At 41.7% G+C, this 15,359-nt stretch overlaps 1 protein-coding gene across 1 annotated transcript in view; it reads left to right on the top strand.

The window, feature by feature from the left end:
• pou6f2 (POU class 6 homeobox 2) overlaps positions 1–15,359 on the top strand; it is a 67,972-nt gene that overhangs the window by 24,443 nt on the left and 28,170 nt on the right. Inside the window, exons 4-5 of the mRNA XM_034109017.1 lie at positions 335–554; positions 14,922–15,244. Of these exons, the coding sequence (XP_033964908.1) occupies positions 335–554; positions 14,922–15,244 (543 nt within the window). The remainder of the gene's footprint in view (positions 1–334; positions 555–14,921; positions 15,245–15,359) is intronic.

Genomic DNA, 15,359 nt, shown 5'->3' with positions numbered 1-15,359 from the left:
ATGCACAGTACAGATTATATATATGACTTTTATTTTCTATTTGTTACTTTAATTTCAGTTTTAAGTTATTTAATACAAGATGAGATAAGATATACTTTATTGATCCCAAACTGGGAAATGTTAAAATCGTTGCAGCAGCATGTAAAACACTATTGAAGGGCCACATAACAGCAAACACATTATGAAAGTAGGATATTATTTACATTTGAATTCATCAAAACCAATGACCTTTCATTATAAGAAACATTATATTCCACAAAACTCATTTTGGTTCTAGAGAACCACCCATCTGTGATGATATAACCAACAATGCTGTATGTTGCTGTGTGTGCAGTCTCTCCTGGTGGCCCAGCAGCTGGCCAATGCAGTGGGCGGCGTGATGTCCGGGGCGGCGCAGGGCATGAACCAGCCCATCCTCATCCCCTTCAACGCAGGCGGACACCTGGGGGGGCAGCAGGGCCTCGTCCTCTCCCTGCCCACTGCCAACCTCCAGAGCCTGGTGGCTGCTGCTGCTGCGGGGGGGCTCATGACGCTCCCGCTCCAGAACCTGCAAGGTAAGAAAGAGGGCAGAGTAGACATCCGTCTGACTAAACAGGGTCAACTTGATGTTCCAGCACGAAAGGAGAAAATAATGCGGGCACTCTAGGAAGCTGATGGATGTTCTAAAAAATCCACTCTCTGATGCTCATGAAGGTTTTTCTGTATTACACACCATGATTCATAAAACATGAGGCACCAGGAACTATTACTCATAAATACACCACGTATTGATCCCAGCTAGAGATGTTCTACGTCCATGTATGGCACTGAACTGTTTTTTTCTGTAATGAAAAGGCTTTACAAAGCCCTTGGTCAGGTAAGAATCCTTAAGGGGTTTGTATCCCAAATAGCAGCTATCCTCAACTTGCCCAGAGGAACAGCCATATTAATTACAGGTCAGCGTTTTGCAGTGCAGCGCAAAAGCACTTTGTGCCTCTTTCCTGTGCATAAGAGTGCACTGTACTTCACTTTTCTATCTCTTTTCCACCTCATCTGTCCATCCACATGGCTGTACTTATCCGTGCCTTTTAAACTTTAATGCCCAAGTGTTCTCTTTTGATCATAGTTGTAAATGGTTTTCATTTTAATGTTTAAAACATTGTCTCTTTTATACCATTAGATTGAGGGATGGATGCGGAAACCATCAGTCATACATCTTGGATGAGATAGATGCACTAATGTAAAAAGATGCCAGGCTACATGTAAAGCAGTGTGTTTTTAGGATGGAGATTACAATAATGCCAGTGCAGCACAAAGTGCAGGGAAAGCTTCCCTCATGTGGGGAAATGGATGGACAGATGCCCTGAGTGAGGAAATGTGGAAGTAGAAGCCTAATGGACACAAACATGCATAAATAACAGCAGCCATCGCTGTGGGCAGAGCTTTTAATAAACCCGCATCTATCCAGCGAGCCCTTCAATGTATCCATCAGTAGTGGACGATAATGGGCCCAGCAGGCCCGTCTGACTCACACTTCAACAGATCTTCGTCCTGGTGCGTGAGGAACAACCCAAAGGCTGCAGTGATCTGATGAACTGATCGACAAACTCATTGTCAGGGTGTCAGAATGGCAAAACAAACAGCCCTCAGTCATACTTATTGTACACAAACAAACCAACAGACAGTCTGGAATCCAATGTCCTGATACAATTCCCCATCCATGAGAGATAGTGAAAAAAATAGTTGTGGAGAAATGCCTCTGTAGCAGATCTTTTTTTAAGCATGACAGACTGCCTGTTCGCACGTCCTCTTATCTAAAGGGGATGCATTGAAGGGACCTCCATGGAGAGAAAGTGACACAAGTCACGAGTGAAGCTAAATGTCTTGACTGTGTCCGGGCCCCTCTGGCCACGCAGCGCTCCTCCACTCTCCGCTGTCTGACTTCATCACAGCTCCGCTGAATGAGGCCTGCTGGCACAGCACCTCTGTCAGACAACTGCAACTCTGGCCTCTGCCCCCGCACCCCCCCTCCCCTCTGGGGCTCCAGGCCTGATTAATCACACATATAATACAGCGGCACACTGTCGCCAGGGAGCAGTCAGCTTGTTTCACGACCTCAGGAGCAAGTGTGTTTTACAGCACACACGCTGCTAGCTAATTACTGTCAGATCAGACACAAGACAACTGTGAGGCAAAGTAATGAGACTGCAAGCAGCCCAGCCAATGGCTCTATTTAAATGTAATGAGGCGGCTAATGACCCGCTAATAAGGCTGTTTATCTTGGGGAATGGAGGAAATGTATTCTTCACATTACAGCCTATAGCTATAAACTCAGTCTTTGTAACAATGCAATGTTTAACATTTTACATCAGATATTCATTTGGGTTTTTCTGTCCAGATGGTTCTTGCATTTCATAACTAATCATATTCAGTTTTAATGAGTAAAAATAAATAAAAAGATCAAATCAGAACAAACAGTAACAAAAGCGTCTTTGATCCCGTTTTGATCCGACTAATCAAAGCAGGAGCGAATGTTGATAGAAGGAAGCGGCTGTGAGCTTTAGGAGGGCAGCTCTCTCAGACTGTGATAAATAACTATCACTGTAATGGGGTTGTGCTATACATTTGGAGCGGTTGCTTAAACAACACTGAGCAGCATCTTGTGGCAGACTCAGTAAACACGGGCACCAGTGTAACTGGTTATTTGTCAGAATGATTTATGCCTGCAAACATGCAGTAAAAACAAATTCCCAATGAAACTAAACAAGGGGGAAAGTTATCTTTTGTGACAGAGTGCACACAATTCTAGCTGACTTCACAGAGGCAAAGAGTAGGTTGGGTCATGCTTGAGGTCTGTAAATGTGACGGCTCATGTGAATACAAAATAATACGTGATTTTCACAATTTGTATACAACTATAGAGTAAGTATGTACTACTGAAGCAGACACAACATCTACAGATTGTTTTGTTGTTAGATATGATGCTAACTTGATGCATTGTTAATAGGTTTTCATTTCACATGATTTTATAACAAGCAAAGCATGATTACCATACTTGTAAGCGACTTGTATCAAAGCACTGTACATGTAATGCCCAATGGGAGGAAGCAGAACAAAGTCTCAACTGTCGACTCCTCTTCTCCAAGACTCACTCAAAGGTAATGCAAGAAGCTAGTTTACTAGAGCTCCTTCATATTAATAAGCATATCCCATCTTATTTGCTCTCAGCTGAAAGCCAGGCAGCGCCGCACATCAGAGAGCTGAGTTCTCATGGTGAGGTGAGAGCATTGTTCCTCTGTACTCGTCCGCAGGAAACACAAAACAGCACTCAGGCTTCCTTCTAAAGGTCGGCATCCCACTCACCTGCAGTAATGAGACCCGGTGTCAGTGCCAATCAAAGGCATGTCTGTCGTTTTGATGAAAACGCTCAGCGGTGTCGTTCGTAGGGGTGCGGGTGTTGGTACGGTACAAATTAGGGAAATCACTATGCTCATTACACCACCAAAGGGTGGGCTCCTGGGGGAAGAGCCAAATGTTTCCACACTAGTAAGACATGTCAGACCGCATCTCTTCTGCCTCAGCTGACTGCTGCTCCTTTAAGAGGTGAGATCACCGGGCCGGGCACTGACTTAACCTCTGTCTGCTGAGGGAATGCCTCTGTGTCCCTTTACCCATTACATTATCCAAGCTTGAGAGTTACAACCATCTTTGTTTAGGCTTGTTATGGCCACACTGGTTGCTCATTGTGAGCTTCTTTTCCCTCGTGTGTATTTGTTGAATAATTTTTGGATAAGGAACATAAATAAGCCATTGTTTGTGTGCACAATGAGCCTTCAGAGATGGCATTAAGAGGACCCAGTGCAAGCGGTTTACATTTCCACACATCAACATATGCCACTTTAACACAATAGAGGCCAAACCCATCCCTTCTCCCTTATCGCTGTTTAATTTGAAGTGTTTCTCAAGCACTATGTATTCCACGTCGTCCTTTAATGATTTAACTTTGCCGTGGTTGTAAGATGACTCGCAGGGGAGAGAGCTGCATTAAATAAATAACAGTGATAAAATGTAGACCTCATACATTTCAAAGCTAATGCAACTAGCGGTGCAATAGGAGCAGCTGCACACAGTCCTGGAGCGGTAATTTGATTGATTTGTTGTGACAGCAGCCAAATAATTGAGAGTGAGAGGTGCTGCCGGAGATGAAGCGCAGTGCGAGGCAGCTTCGCCAGGCAGTCCCAGCTGATATGGCACCCGGGTTCTCATCTCTGCCATTGATATCTGCCACTGGTTTATTGTTTGTCTTCAATAAGCAGCTTGCAAATGTGTGGGGTTACTGCCTTTGTGACACTTTGGCGCGGGAAAAAAATATCACCAATCGAAATGTACAGAGGAGCGATGAGAAGATTAAAATCAAACACACAAATTCACACTGGGGCTGAATCACAGGTTTACTGTACCTGCACATAGGAACACACACATACACACACACACACACACACACACACACACACACACACACACACACACACACACACACACACACACACACACACACACACACACACACTCCCACGAGACTCATGATTCATACTGTGATGTTCTCTTGAAGCTAAGATGTGAGCAAATGTTACCCCCTGGTGTTTCACTTGTTGAAGACATGCTAATGATTTGTTCTGAATTGAAGTTACATATATTTCATAATTGCACAAAAATAACAGAACAAATGACGCACAGTGTATTTGAATATAGAGTGATATTGTTTTATGTATGTATCCCTAGATATTTTTATATTTTACATCACAGTAGTTACTTTTGTCTTAACCTTCTGGCTCCTGACTCGTGTTTGGTTTCTGTGGATGGTGGCCACAGGACAGCACAGCCACAGCCTGAAATAGAAATAAATAAATGGAGGGGGGGGGGGGGAATCTTTATGGCCGTGTGGAGGAGGACAATAATCAGATGTGGCTGTGTCTGCTCCTCCACAGCAAACCCTGACATCTGCCCTCACTGGTAAACACTGAGGGAGGCTTTTTGCAAACCTCCTGCCATAAACACACACTCTACAAGCCAGTGTCCCACTGTCCGCACTGTAGTGCATTTGTTCAAATGAATTTTGTAGTAGAAATGAAGTTTGTTGAATTCGTGGTTTTGATGCCACATTGACAAATGACCCATTTTCAAACAACTTCCAATACCATTAATAATTAGGAACATGCAAATAAGTCCATTTTAATGAAGCTTCCTTTATTTTCCTTAGCTTTTGAGATACAACAGAAAACCCTATTAAGATGTAAATATGTTTTTAATTGTAAAACAGTGTGTTCCATTCTTCCAAATTCACAGTTTGCCATCGAAAAATATCACAAATGGTGCAAACCTCAGTAAAATTAAAGGTGGGGTAGGTAAGTTTGAGAAACCGGCTCGAGATCGCTAGAATTTGAAAATACACAACCGGAGAAAATCTGCCACTTCCTTACAGAGCCCCTCCTCCAACACACACGAACGCGCACATGACCAATGAGGGCACGAGATAAGTTTGTGCCCCGATGGAAGGCTGACAGGCAGGTAGGCCATCCAATCCGTTTAGCCGGGCCGGCTAAAATAATTGGTCGTGCTTTTTACAGTATTACGGCTTCTACAGATGACATTTTTTTATGGATTTTTTGTCAAAGCACTTAAGATATTCATTGCTATCGGGATGTTAAGAGCATTCCATGGAATATAACAAAAAGTGTATATCGAGCCGGTTTCTCAAACTTACCTACCCCACCTTTAACTCTTTTTATAATCTTACTTATTCTGGTATCCTGAATAAATAATCAGCATTTAAGTTTGTTGCATTAGATTAGACGTCCTAAGCAATTATGCCCAATCAATAGTGTTCATCTTTTAATCATAATAGCAATCAGCCTTTTGTTCCTGTTGAGTAGACCAGTCGATCAAGTCTGAGGTTTCAATAAATAAGCGAGTGGTGCATCTAATAAAGATTAGAATACATAATAGTGTGTTGTTTTCATTATGTTTTATAAAATGCTTCGAGTAAATGCTTTGACCACTTGGCCCCAGAGTTGTTTTGGAGAAATTACATCTCAGGTTTTTCCTCCCTTTTCTGACCACACTGTTTCCACAAGATTTGCTAAAGGTCTGTCATATTGCTGAGGCGCAATTCAGAGGCTTTCAGCAACAATCTGTAGTCAAGCATTTTAAATGAAAATTGATTTGTGATTTACATGGTCAGTGAGGGGGAAATGAACTTATGAAATGTTGTAAAGGAAATATTAGACAAGGTGCAGTGGGAGAGAGCAGACAGAGATGGTAATCTTGTGGAACTGGAATTCCCGCCTGGCAGAACTGGGTGACATTTTACATTTATCTGTGTTCTGCATGAGTTGTAATGTTAATGGTAATTTTATGGGACTGAACCAGAATGAAAATGGTGTTATCACCGATTGCTTCAAATGTGGAATTGTGTAAAGTAGCACAGCTGCATCCTTTATTTCCCATTCCCCAGTAATGTGAGTTATTGCATGATCTGTTCTCTGAGGTTGAATGTGAGTATTCAGCCTGTTTTTATCTGTCTTTCTACTCAGAGCGCCTTAAATCACACACCTCTGCCACAGGATGAAATACACACACTGCTGGATCTTACATATTAGTATAAATGCCACATTTGTTTTAGAATTTCTTCAGTAGGTGTTTGCTTTGTAAATACTTTCCCACATCACAAAAATAACAAATTATTGGATTGTAATGGCTGTTTCCTCTCAAATTGTTACCTTTATAATTGCCTAATATGAATGATAATGTATTCGATAAAACTAAATTAAAACTCCTATATGGACAGCATCAATTTAATATGTGCTCACTTTCAAAATAACATTATAATTTGATGTAACATATTTTCAATATGGATCTATCATGGACTTAATAATACAAGCGAATCAATGTAGCATTACGCACTAATCAATACTAACACTCAGCCCAGATGTTCTAATTTTGATCGATACCTTGTGCAGTGAATGTTTCCTATTCCCTCTCTGGCCGTGTACAGCTTGTATGGATTTTCATAGAGCTCGCTCCTCCATGTTTGAAAGAGAAAAGAAGCAAAGAAATGAGTAGAACAAACAAAGTGGTGGTGCAGCAGCAGTCTGGATCACACAGAGGTCATTTTTAAACACAGCTCTCCAGTGTCCCGTGTGTGAAACCAAAGAGTCCGCGGTGACATTTGTCAGCAGATGGTATGGAACCAAACCCCTCACCAGCGGGGACGTCTTAGCCGCTGCTAAAAGCTATCTGTGGTTACTAATTGCTGACCAGGGCCTAATTACCTTAATTAATGGCCGAGGTATCTGGGGGCCAGATTTGTGGGGGCTTTTATGAGTATCAGTGCAGCTTAAAAGGTCCCGTAGGAGGCCTGAGGAGTGTGTAAAGTCCCCTGGGTGCTATTTCTGGACTAACAGCAGACACATCACAGATGGATCCTGTGGCAGAACAGGGCGGCATGTTTGGGGAGAGAGATATCTGTTACCTACACATCAGAAGTAAACCTCACTTAGGCGGGAGAGGAAAAAAGGCTTTTCTTGCCTTTTCTCTCTGAACATATATTCTACGTTTTTCCTGTTTTACACACAAGCCCGTTTCCTGAATTGCACAGCCGTAATTCACAATGACAAAGTAGACTTAGCACCTTTTTCCACAGACCGTGGGGGGTTTTGTTCAGTGAGCTCTCACTGTGAAATTAGCCCTGTTACTTTCATTTTCCAGCTGCAGTGAAATGGTTAAAAGACACAGATCAGCCAGTATGAAAATAGAACTGATTCAACTAAATCTGCTGCTCCCCCTTGCTTGCTCCTCACCCATCCAGAAGAAAAAACCTCCTGCCTATTCTCCCATTTCCCCCTTTTTTTGTCTCCCCTACCCTATTCTCACCCCTCCCCCAACCCCGTAAGGCACCGTGTCCGCATCTGAAGAAGGCTTGTAAGTTTCAGGTGCATACATTTCTTTTGATGATATATTGTCCCGGTGCGGAATTTCATTTACTGCCGCTGCCCTTTGCTGAACCTGTTGCTAGTCAGTGAGCACGATAAGCGTATAAGTAGCATGCTACTTCATTCATCATACATCGTTCTGGGCTCTCAAATATCTCATATGCGATTCAGGAAGAAACTACTAAACCGGCACAAAGGATCCCACCAGGATCAGCTGAGGTTCCATTAAACGCTGTGTACAAAATGCAGCCCAGTTGGTACTTGTTATCAAATACACGTTTTCACTGTTGCATCTGCGAAACATTAGCCTTCATTTCATGGTGTACACATTGTTTATGTAGCGTGGGGGAAAATGTATCTCAAGTACAGTGCTCGTGTTGTACATAATTCCGTTCACATTGCATTTTGAGTGCATGCATTTCGAAATCTGTTTTTTCTCTCAATCATAGTGGCCGCCCTGTGTTGTATTAAACAGCATTAATAATCACAAGAGGCTCCGTGTCACTCAGAAGTCTCCACATCACTAAGGCAGACAGTGTTGTGCTGCTGGGCATGTTGTGCTGTGTGAAAGTGCTTACACGCTCCCTCAGACAACCAAAGGGAATAATTAAAGACAGAAGATGGAGGCAGAAGAATGGAAAGCAAATCCCATTGTTTGGGGTTATTTCATCCCACTGAATTTCTTTTTCTCACTTTCTTTTCGCTCTCTTCTCACATTCCTCCCCAAATGCACTGTGGGTATGTGGCACGCTATCAAAAGCATATGTAAGCGAAGTGGAGCAGAACAAAACCCCTATGATGTCCTCCCCATACCCACATTGTCTTTTGATTATTCTACAATCATTTTATATCTTGTGTAAGTTGGGGAGGAAGGGAAGGCTTACTAATGCCATAATCTACAACACTGTAGCTGCTCAGAAACCACAATGCAAGATGTGTTTTAGACAATTTCAAAACTAATAGTGTAATTTCTTTAAGCCCTCGATGTCTAAGTTGTTACCAAAATAATCCACAATGAAATTCAAATTTAAGGTGAACTAGACTATTAAAGCAACTCTACTACACTCCATTTTCTCCAGCAGTAAATGTAGGCCCTCAATCTCTCTCAGCTTTTACTGTCAGTCAGAGAGCACTCAGTCATCTCCGTGCATCAGGCCCGCAATATTGATTTTTCCACCCACAGAAACAGCCGCATGAGCATACATTTTGCATGAGGCTTTTACTCGCGGCCTCCGCTTTGGTCTGACGACACATGATGGGACCATGAACACGCTGTAAAAACCCAGTCTGTCCTGCCAGGCAGACAAGCAGGGAGGGGGGGGGGGGGGTCCAACACCTTGTGGACTCTGAAGGACAAATGTAAGGGACCCCTCACTGGGCACCAAAGAATTACAGACAGAATTTAAAAGGAGAGAGAACCTTCTCTGACCAAAAGAAGGGGGATATGTGTTCAAAAGAGTTTGTGTTATCATTCATTTAGAAGTGTCTGACACATTGTATAGCAGTAAAGAGAAATTCTTGAAATCAAAACCATTGAAACTTCCAAGAAATTTGTAAATCAAGATTCATAACATAAAGGTTGAGGTATCTAATCATAAATATTTCCTAAAACAAAGGGCAAATATTTCATTGAATACGTTTTTTTTACTAAATAACTACATTGCAGACAGTCGACTAATTTCACTGATTAACAAATCTTCAAATAGAGAAAGTTCAATTCATTTTTTAAATTAACTTTAAATAGATTAAACATTCAAGCTGTCATCCTCATTAGAAGTTGTAGTATTGGACATTACTGGCCTGTATACAATAAGCTTTATATATTCTCTCTAATGAAGAAAACCATGATATTAAACCAGGCATTACTTTGCTTGGGCCCCCTGGATCTCTCTCAAGGGCCCCTAAAATTCCCTGGACCACACTTTGGAAATCAATAACATGGCGTAAGCAACACACGAAAGGGCAACATTATCGAGCACACAGGGATTTTCTTGTGTGTGTAACATCTCCATGGAGAGGATTTGATTCTTTGAAATGCTTCCCCCAGAGTGAGAATTCTACAACACAGCTTGATATTGCCTTGCATCACAAAGTGAAAGCATTATCTCTGGATCCCTACAAGCGATGCGGTTTACTCTCTAAAATCCTGTGGCTCTGCGACTCCACTCAAATCTTAACTGCCTATATATCTTTTTTTATATATCTTTTTTTTGTGTATTCACCGAGTTCCCCCTGCAGCAGGACTGAAACACTGGTATTGCCTGCTGAGGCTCTTCGTAATGTTTTTTTTCCCGGTTGTTTCTTCAACGTTTTATTTTCTCCATGTTTATTCCAGCCATTTCCATAGCAGGGATCTGTTTTCATTTTTCTTTGTTAAGCTACCAATTGTATGGATCACTGTTACAAGGAAAACACCAATTTGTGTTCCATGTTGTTAGAAGATAAAATGGTATACTTGTTTTATTAGAAGATAAAATTCCACCTTTGTATGTATTCAAGCAATTTAGCAACTAATCCTGTCTCATCATCTTAACAAGAAAAATACAACACATTAGGGCATCAATAATGATGATCCAACTGCGTAAAGTGATACTATAGCATATGCGCACTTCTACTTTTAATATTTTTGACACATTTTTCGAATACTTTTTCAATGCAGGACTCATATATTATCTAATATATATGGATTTCACAGTACTATTATTTGTAAAGGTTTACACTACAACAACAAAAACCCACAATTGGCAGATTGACCCTAATGCAAATGTTTTGTCACGTGGACGAGTGTCCTTCTTAGTGAAGATACAATTCAGCAGTGAACCGGACAATTGTGTGCAGAAGCAGTGTTGCTACCCACTTCATCAGTGTGCGAGTGCTCAGATCTAATCCCCAGAATAAAAATGACCTTCCTTTGACCACCTTTGTAATTACCAGATCTCATGCAGTCTAAATCTCCTTACCTCCAGTGGAGTAATTATCAGTGTGACTCTCTGAAAAGGCAATTGAGACGGTGCTTTATGGACTCCCATAGTGGAACGTGAGGCAGAGCAGTAATGGGGAGCTTGTTTGTCCCCTCTTGTTAGAGAGCGACAGCTGTGTTTCGACTCGAGCAGTGCCTTAAAAATACAGAGTGAGTCACATTGGACCATTTCATTAACTCCTGACTGCAGCTTCTTAAATTGCAGCACGCCTCAATTCCACCAAAGAAGTTCAGCATTGCAATTAAGCATGATTTAATTATATATCTGTGCTGAGTATATGAGCTGATATTTCAGAAGCAATAACTTAACAAAAGCATACAGTGAGTGCTTCATTTTTGTAAAGCATCTGTGTTGAAAGGTGCTTTATAAATAAACTTGCCTTGCCTTGCACACTTACTGATTTTGCATAAAACGAAATGTATTACTACTCAATACGTTGTCTTCAAGGTTTTCACATTATGTTCTCCTTTTTGATTCCCTTTATGTTGAATTCCTGAGAACATGAGGCAATCACATTTGTTCTTTATTCTGTATGAAGCGTACCCATTTCATATTTATTTTACACTGTAGTTAGTTTGAGATGAATCAGGAAAGTTATGTAGAGCGCATCTTACAACTTCATGTCATTGGCATGCAAAGACATATCACATACTGTGCATTCGTGGTCGTTTTGAACCAATAATGTCCTGCTTGTTCCTCAAACTTCACATTTAGGTTGAGTATCAATTGTCTCAAATGTGTGTCCTGAATCTACCTGCACACAAACCAAAGATAATATTACTGTTCGGGAATAGGTGTTGTGCGTTGGGAGGAAAACAAGCAGTCGAATCAGCCCCAGAGAGAAAAGTGCTGTAATAGGGGGGCTGGCAGGGACTACTGAGATAGCGCTGGTAATGAGAGAGCAGGCTGCTTCCCCCCACCTTCACTCCTCAACCGCACAGGAAACAAAAATAGCATTTTGTCTGACGAATGAGCCGGCTTTGACCTAGCCTTTCGACCTCTGACAATCAGTCTCGCTTCGTCCTCCAGTTCTTCAGAAGCCGGGGCGGGACAGTCACAGATAACAGTTGATTTCTTCCGTGGCACTACAAAGAAAAGGGAGATGGCAGACACTTTCTCAAAGCACTGAGGTTGGAGACTTCTCAGTGCTGGAGTTTCTTAGTCCCATAAGATTTGTGTTAAATGGTTAAATGGAGCATAAAAACAACACAGTTCAGCGTGCATCTGATCATTTAGCTTCACGACTTCCCTCTATGATCTGGCTCATTCCTCATTATAAACATTAGCATAGGCGAGTTGTGACAACAGTGAACGTGGGACCCCTTGCTCTAACACCCCCCTCGGGCGTCATGATCAAGTGGGAGCGCTGCTTGCACCACAGTCGGAGAACTAGTGAATATGAACAACAAAGAGACAGTGGGAGATATAATGAGCAGTGTAGGAGCCCCGGCAGCCTTTTGCCCTCTCTCCATCATAAGTGAAGCTAGCACTCTCATCCTTGGCCCCGTGTCTGCTCGAGGAAGGAGCACAAACAATTAGCTGAGACAAGCCGCTTGGATTATGTGCTCAACCAAAGCAATCAGACAGCTGTGGTTAAAAGAATGAGCTTCAGAATGCCAGTTGCCCAGTTAGAGGGGAAGGGAGGGTCAGCGGCCCTGACAGTCCTAACAAGATGACAGAATTTATAAAGCACTGCTGTTAAAGAATATAGTACCTGCGGTGTAGCCCTTATAATAAGGCCACATGGGGCTTCTTCCATATTCCCTCTGTATTTGTTTTCTTTTGCCTCATATTTTTTTGTTGTACCTCTTGTTTCTCGGCGTAATGGTTAGCGCTGCAGGAAATTCTCCGATCGTCTTTGATCTTCGCCTGGTTCCGATAATTTTTTGACAGAAATCTCATTTTATACCCCCCCCACCTCCTTTGTTTTTCTCCGTCTTTGTTCCCTCTTATACCGTCTTTAAATAGGGCTCAACATTTTGTCGTTGTGAAGTTGCAATAGGAAAAGAGCCCGGTCCCGTCAGGGGCTCGGCGCTCACTAGATAACTTGCCCGAACATTTGAAGTGAGAATTGGACTCTTGCCGTTTGCTCAGGTGATATATAATTCATGATGGGGGTTTGAGAGAGGTGTCAATGTGTCAGGAGGTAGAAAAAATGTAAAAGTGTAGTGTTTACTGGCCAAGAGACACTGGCTTTCGTTTGCCGACTTCTGCAGAGTGAGGGAAGCGGAGGATGATCTGATGTTCATCAAATGTTCATACGTGCCTGTCCTGCAGTCCAAGTGACCACACTAATCAAAGACTTGTCTGCCATGATCTTTTATCCATATTTTATGAGGCAACCATACTTAAATTATTAAGTGCATTGATTCTGTATGTATACAAGCATGTCTACGCCTTGCTTGGCTGCATTATCAATAGATGTTCACAAACACTCTTTTGTTATCCAGTCCTTTGTGTTTCAAGTTTTCATAATAGTGCATTGTTTATGTGCTTTCTCATAATGCTGTCGATAGGGTGTAGTCTTTCAACATAGTTCAAAAACATTGTACCTTTTTTGGAGTTGAAATGCTTTTTTTCTCCTTTTTTTTATATCAAAATAAGATTCCAATGCTTTAGTTCTTTAACAATTATTTTTAAGTTGAATTCTCTACCAGTTTGTTGCTTTTAAGATAGTGGACTTAAAGATAATAATAATTTTCTTTTTTCCTTTCAATCCTTTTTCCATATAATCTCTAGATAGGATACTTTAGAGTTCAAGATTAAATATTAAGATAAAGATCAGGTTATGTCCCCTCCAAGCTGCATTATCTTCTAAAACACTTTGGATTCTGTCATCTGTTTTATTCATCCATTTAGTAAAGCTGTAAAATTACAGTCAGAATAACTGAACTAAAGTCATTATATGAACCATATATTCTAAAGGACTATGATCTGTGAATCACCATATACAGAACTGTTTTTCTTTATGGAATATAGTTCCTTTTAAGGATTTTCCAGTGTGTTTGTCTGAGAAAAGGCTGTCAGCAGCTCTCTGAGTGTGAGTGCAGGTATAAAAACACTTTTCTATCCATTATATCTGTGTGGAAACTCAGTTTGTCCTTTTTACTGCTGTGAAGGTCAGCTTAGCTGTTGTTTTTGGCTCAATTCTCAACGTATAGTATTACTATTGATACCTTTAGTATTATATGTTTTCTATGTGTTGGTATGGTTATACTGTATGTGTGGACTGATAGAAGATCCACCATGTTCTGTAATGAGATGTTATCGAGTGAACTGACTGCCATAGAAAACCACCATGAAGTTGAGGTGCATCTGCACACCATATTTGTATTCTATATTATATCTGAGGTAGACATTATGGGGCCATGGGAGTATTTGCATGCTGGTGTGGCTGCAGCCCGGCTCACCCCGAGTGTTAACCGTTTTTTTAAACAGCATAAAAATGTATAATCATTTAAATGTAGAAATTAGGTTCTAATGGTGAGCCATTATTGGATCCAATTAGTTAATGGGTTTATTTCTGAAGTCTTCCAGTGAAGATGGATGTCTCTTTCCTATGAGATTTTAAGCCATTAAACCAAAGATTCTGACATTCTCCAATTGACAATGAAGACTTTTGGCTCCAGAAAGAGCAATTATATCAGTCAGGCTTGATAGCTTTGTCCTCCAACTAGCTAAATTAAATTCACAGACTCTATCGTGAAAGCTAAAAACCCTGGAGGACCTTGTTGTGGCTCCATGCAATTTACATCTGTCTCCCACTATGCATCCTATGCATCCCACACCTCCATGTGTATATGTATCTGGGGTGTTAGCATATTCTTCAAATAATGAGGACTTTCTGTTTATATGCAGACATTTTTTTTGTCAATCCCAATTTCATTTGCGTATGTTACAGTATATGTCGAGAGTTCAGGTCGCCAGCACAACAATGAACCAAATAACTCTCTGTTTTTTTCATCAACAGCTACCTCAACTCTGAACTCCCAGCTCCAACACCTGCAGCAGCTCCAGCAGATGCAGCACCACCACCAGCAGCAGCAGCAACAACAACAGCAACAGATCCAACAGATCCAACACCATCACCAACAGACCTTCTCCCACAGCCACAACGCGCTGCAATCCCAGCATCACATGACCCCGCCCAGCCAGCAGCAGACCTCCATCCCCTCTCCGGGCTCCACCTGCTCCTCCACCTCTGGACACCAGCAGCACTCCCCACCCCACCGGTCCAACCACTCCCCGGCCCGCAGCCTTCCTTCGCCCGTCACCCCACCCATGCCTCTGTCGGTGAGTTCATAACCTGCACCAATCCAACTCTTACTGTGAAAAGGCCTCATGGTGTTTTGGTCTATTAGTTTTTATATTTTTTGGTAAAAAAATGGTTTCTCTCACTGCACCTGAT

The sequence above is a fragment of the Pseudochaenichthys georgianus genome, chromosome 20 (genome assembly GCF_902827115.2).
Source record: "Pseudochaenichthys georgianus chromosome 20, fPseGeo1.2, whole genome shotgun sequence".
Classification (NCBI taxonomy): domain Eukaryota; kingdom Metazoa; phylum Chordata; class Actinopteri; order Perciformes; family Channichthyidae; genus Pseudochaenichthys; species Pseudochaenichthys georgianus.
Note: the sequence above shows the minus strand (reverse complement) of the source record. Positions and strands in the feature narration are given on the sequence as shown.